General features: G+C 64.8%; 2 protein-coding genes across 2 annotated transcripts; one reads left to right on the top strand and one right to left on the bottom strand.

The window, feature by feature from the left end:
* Nucleotides 1-109: 109 nt before the first annotated feature.
* MNEG_9170 (hypothetical protein) lies at nucleotides 110-1,736 on the bottom strand (the record flags this gene model as incomplete). Its single annotated transcript, XM_014042360.1, has 5 exons — nucleotides 110-235; nucleotides 578-693; nucleotides 954-981; nucleotides 1,181-1,255; nucleotides 1,671-1,736. The coding sequence occupies 5 exons, from the start codon at nucleotides 1,734-1,736 to the stop codon at nucleotides 110-112; spliced, it is 411 nt and encodes a 136-aa protein (XP_013897814.1).
* Nucleotides 1,737-2,677: 941 nt separating this feature from the next.
* Nucleotides 2,678-5,035, top strand: MNEG_9169 (Protein phosphatase 1 regulatory subunit 7; the record flags this gene model as incomplete). Its single annotated transcript, XM_014042359.1, has 6 exons — nucleotides 2,678-2,888; nucleotides 3,152-3,267; nucleotides 3,573-3,629; nucleotides 3,981-4,249; nucleotides 4,461-4,569; nucleotides 4,772-5,035. The coding sequence occupies 6 exons, from the start codon at nucleotides 2,678-2,680 to the stop codon at nucleotides 5,033-5,035; spliced, it is 1,026 nt and encodes a 341-aa protein (XP_013897813.1).
* Between the last annotated feature and the right edge of the window lie 189 nt (nucleotides 5,036-5,224).

Genomic DNA, 5,224 nt, shown 5'->3' with positions numbered 1-5,224 from the left:
GCGCGGCGGCGTGACCCAGGGGTGCCGCGTGCTGCTGCGAGTCGTGGCTGGGCGCGCCTCCCCTCGCAGGTGGGGACCCGGCTGCCTCCACAGGCCCAATGCGTGCGATTCAAGGGCCAGAGCACGGCACAGATGCGCGGCGAGGCGCGCCGCGCGCCTCACCGGTGATGTGCGCGCCGCTGAAGAGGGCGATCTCCCGCAGGGGCCCGCCCACGCCGCAGCCCACATCCAGCACCTGACAGCGCCCGCCGCGTGGTCGAGGGGCCGCGGAAGGTCGACGCAGGGCCAAGGCGGGCACCAACACGCGCCTCTCCGGCCGCCCGTGCGACACCTCTTGCTGCCGGCGCAGGCACTTCTGTGTGCGAGCCGCTGCGACGGCTGCGCCTGCTGCGGCTGGGATCTATCGCTTCTCGCGGACTTTCCCAGCGTAGGCAAACGCGGGTGCTGCGTGGCCGGCCGTCGCCTGCGCCGCTGCCCTCCACCCCTATCCCCCAAATCGTTGCTGCAGGCATCGCCCCAAAACCAGGGCTGCAGGCGGGCTCAGGAGGGGGCGCCGCGGGCCGGCGGGCGGGCGCACCTTGTCCCCGGGCTGCAGCCCCATCCTCAGCGCGAGGTAGTGCTCGTGGCGCTTGAGGGACTCGCCATGGGCCTCGTGCGACCAGCGGTGCGCAAAGTGGAAAGAAGTGCCCCAGCCTGCGGAGAGGGGGGGAGGGCAGATGGGGGCGCGGGATGGGTCGTCGAGGTCTTTCCTTTTGGGCGGGGGGAGTCCAGTTACTTGCGGAGCAGGATGGTGAGCACTCCCGCCCACACACCCGCCCTTTCGGCCCCACACACGCTTGCGTATGCGCCCGCGGGCAAGCACACGCAACCCGCACGCCGGCATCGACCCAGATCGCGCGCCGCCGCTGACAGCAGCTCGTGTAAAAAGCTTGATGAGCCGGTCGATCCCTCACCATACTCATAGAAGCTGGTCGCCAGGTCCTGCAAGATGCAGTGGTGGCGGCGGCGGCAGACGCTCAGGCGAGGCGCCTGCCCCCCAAACCTGCACGCGGGTTTCAGCTTCCCGCCGCATGGCCATGCAGCCGCAGGCGGCAGCCATCAGACTGCCCTGCTCACTTGGCGTGCTGCTGGGGACCTGTGGGATCTGGCGAGGCGGTCGCCAGGCGGTCAAACCACTCACATAGTATTTGTTGACCATGTCGGCGTACTTGGCCTTGCGCCCCTCTACATCGCCGCCGTGGGTGGTGTGGTACTTCTGCAGTGTTGACCAGGGGCGGGGGCGGTGTTGGCGCGATGTGCACAGGCATGACCCCAGCAGCCATTTTGCGCAGATTGTGGCTGAGGCAACAGTGATCGTGTGTTAGTTGATGGGGGGCGGATCGCACGAGATATGCCTGCCTATGAGGCAGCAAAGGTGCATTTGCCGCCTGGCCACAAGGGCGGGTGCGTGGGCGGATGGCTGCAGGTGGCGACGTGCGCTTCTTGTTGGGACTACGCCAGGGGGTCCGCAACGACACAAATAGCATTTGATTTACATGTAAAAGCGTATTCATGCGTCTTCAAGGCCGCAGAGCGTCCAGGGGCAGCGTGCTTTGGGGGCTGAAGACTTCTGACTGCTTCGCGCGGCTATGGGCGGCATCTCCTTTTTTGTACGCATGTCTTTCACCCACCTCATAGCTATCAATAGCCTCCGCCACCTCCGCCTCCTTCCTGGAGCTGATCACAGGCGTAGCCATCGCTCGCAAAATACAGCTGTTACGAAACGGAGCCTGCTAAGGTATCAGTGGACACGGAGAATTATGCAAGAGATCATAATCCTTGTGAACAGAGCAATGGGGTGGGCGCATGACTGCACCCATCCCGCCATTTTTTGAGGCGGGTGACTGCAGCGCGCGGTGCGCTTGAGGCCCAAGGCTATGTGTTTCGGCAGAGCGGGGCGTCGGTAACCATCAAGGAAACAACCCCTTCAAAACTTCCTGCTCCCGGAGAGCAACGAAAGGCGCACGTATACTGACTTGAAATGAGCTGACCGCCGCGCACAACAGCAAGCAATCAGCAAGGGGCGCAGAAGCCGGGGTGCATGAGAGCCTCCGCAGCTGAGCGAGAGGGCGAGCTAGACATGGAGGAGCGAGCTCTCACGATCCCACCGCTGCTGCCCTGTAGCGCACGGAGTGCACGGTCATGCGAGCCTGCATGAACCCGCAGTTGACCGATGTGGTGCCAAACCCCAATTGGCTCGGTGGGACGAGCCTGCGCTGCGGCTGCCTTGGATATTCATGATCATTCATGTGTGCGACTTGGGATGGTCCACCCCCAGGCTGTCAAACCATGCAGTGCCCCCCCCCCATCTGCACGGTTGTGCTCATGCTGCGCAACATCAGTGGCGGCACCATCATTGGTGCAAGAAATCCGGTCGTCAGGCCGGAGGGATTCAAAAACACATATGCCTGCCGACGGGCGGTTGTCCCTGCCGGTCTGCACGCATTCCTGAAGTGCACCCAGGAAAGCGGCAAAAGCTGCGTGACAGGTGCTCCAATGGGCACATCGTAATGAGGCGCAGGCACCCCCGCACAACCTCATTCGAAGACACCGTACTTTCTTGGGATGTCGAGAGCTTGATACAGCTCCTTGGAGGCGCAGGGACGAGGCCAAAGGCAGCTTTGAGGCTTGCGCGATGATGGCGGAGGAACTGGACTTGACAAACGCCCACCTGCACAGCCTAGAGAACGTGGATGTCCACCAAGGACTGACCGTGAGCTGGCATTCCTTGAAGGGTGTCGCCACGATCTCGGCGATCTCCTGCTGCTCACCGGTCTCAGCCGCGCAGGCGGTGGACCTCACGGCTAATAGGCTCAAGGAGGTCGATCCACGACTTCTGGCGCTAAAGGGTGAGTGCCGCAACGAGCACTGCGGCAGTGACGCCAATGGGCGTGCCCGCGTGATGCTGCAAACGATCAGGGCATCGTGCATGGGCCGCGGCGCCCCACAGGGATGTCTCCCCACAGGCGGCGGCAGCAGCACCATCTTCCCCTTGCCATCCCACTCGCAGCATCCCTGGCATACTGGCCCCCATGACGGCTTCTGCACACGCAACCCCCCTGGGCTCGCACCTGTGCCCCTGCCATCAATGAACCCCATCACCCCGCCCCAGGCCTGCGCAGCCTAAACTTCCGCCAGAACCTGCTGACTGACGTGTCGGCATGGGACAGCTGCAGCTGCAAGGGGACGCTGGAAGACCTGGAATTTCGCGACAACCAGCTGACGCAGGTTGGCTGGGGGGCCAGGCTGAAAGAGGAGCAGTACGACGCCCATGAGCAGCGGGCCAGCAACAAGATAGCATTGGCCACACCTTGGCGTAGGCTTTGCGGGTCTGCGCGGCCAGTCTGACGCCCTGTTGCATGGTTGTATGTTTGGGGTGGCCAAAAAGCGGCCTGAGGCAGATTTGCAGCAGCGAGCATATGGATGACCCGATCAGTCAGGTGCAAAGCTTCTTTCTTTGTTCTCCTCTGGCGAGGCGGTTTTCGGACACCCCTCCTGCCCGGCGCCACCCTTGACGCCGCCCCCGTCCGCAGATCCCGCCTTTGAACGGCTTTGTGGCACTCAGGCGGCTCGAGTTCTCATACAATGAGGTGCGGCTTGCTTTGCTGTTGGAGGACGGCTGCCGCCAGCACCAGGGCGTGACCGCAGGTCTTCCGTGGGCCACCCATCGTGGCTGGCGGTTGCGGCTGTTCTTTGGGCTGTGTTTTGGTTTTCGGAGCCGTCTTGTGCTGAAAGCTGCACCCGCATGCGCACATGGATGCAACCCTGACATAACAGGAAATTGGTGACACAGGCTCCTGCAAACCCACGAGCGCACACTCGCACGCACGCGCGCGCACACACACACACACACACACACACACACACACACACACATACACACACACACATGCACACACACACACACATGCTCACACGCTCACACATACACCAACCCCCAGATTCGGTCGTTGGAGCCGGTCGCGTCCCTCTCGTGCGCGCCCCTGCGTGAGCTCTACGTTGCGGCCAACAAGATAACCGCCATCGCGGGCCTGTCCAGCCTGACGGCCCTCACGGTGCTGGAGCTGGGCAGCAACCGCATCCGGCAGGTGGAGGGGCTGGAGGCGCAGGGGGCGCTGGTGGAGCTGTGGCTGGGGCGCAACCGGCTGGAGAGGGTGCAGGGCCTGGGACACCTGACCAACCTGGTGCGGCTGTCGCTGCAGAGCAACAGGTGGGTGCGGGGCGCGGCGCTGGGGCGAGGGCGGCGCGCGGCCTTGGGCGGGGGTGTGGTGCCCATTGGGGGCCCATGCCCTGCTCGAGGTCTGTAAAGCTGACGAGTGCTCCAGTGCCGCGCTGGCCCTGCAGCCGTATGTGGGTTGATTGGGCAGCTTTGCACGGCATTCGTCGAGGTCATCAATGCGTTTTGCTGCGGCCTCGCGCAGGCTGGACTCAATGCTGGGCCTCGAGGGCTGCACCTCCCTCGAGGAGCTGTACCTCTCCCACAACGGCATACTGAAGCTTAAGGGGCTCGACACGCTCACACGCCTGAAGGTGCCCCGAGGGCCGCGCTGCCGTTTTTCCGTTGGGAGGTCGGGGGCAGGGGCCCCTGGACGCGGCTCGAGGGAGGCGGTGGCAGCCGATGTAGGAGGCAGCCAGGTGCAGGAGGCAGCCGAATGCAGGCGGCAGCCGAATGCGCTTGGGCGCAGCAGGCATGCGCGCTCAATTGGATCCCGCACAACCAACCAACCCCCAGGTCTTGGACGTGTCCAGCAACCGCCTGACCGCGGTGGATAACCTCGGATCGCTCTCCCGCCTCGAGGACCTGTGGCTCAATGACAACCAGATTCCAACCTTGGACGGCCTGGACACCGCGCTGGCCAGCCAGAGGGAGTCCCTCACGACGGTTTACCTTCACGGCAACCCGGCGGCGGGCGACCCGCGGTACAAGGAGAAGCTTCTCGCGCTGCTGCCGCGGCTGGCGCAGCTGGACGACAAGGTGCTGCCCAGCAAGACGTGAGCCGGCGTGCGCCGCTGCCGCGAGCGCTGGGCGCACCACCCTGAGCGCCAGATCGCAGCCTGATATGGGCACCCCGCCGCACGCGGCGTGCGGCGGGCCGTGCGCATGCGGCGCGTCGGCGCCGCGCCCACAGCACGCGCCGCCAGGCCGGGCTGACGGCGCCGGCGGCGGCGCCCGCCCCAGTGGCGG

Source organism: Monoraphidium neglectum (assembly GCF_000611645.1).
Source record: "Monoraphidium neglectum strain SAG 48.87 unplaced genomic scaffold scaffold01843, whole genome shotgun sequence".
Lineage (NCBI taxonomy): Eukaryota > Viridiplantae > Chlorophyta > Chlorophyceae > Sphaeropleales > Selenastraceae > Monoraphidium > Monoraphidium neglectum.
The sequence above is the reverse complement of the archived record's forward strand: the minus strand, read 5'-3'. Positions and strand labels throughout refer to the sequence as shown.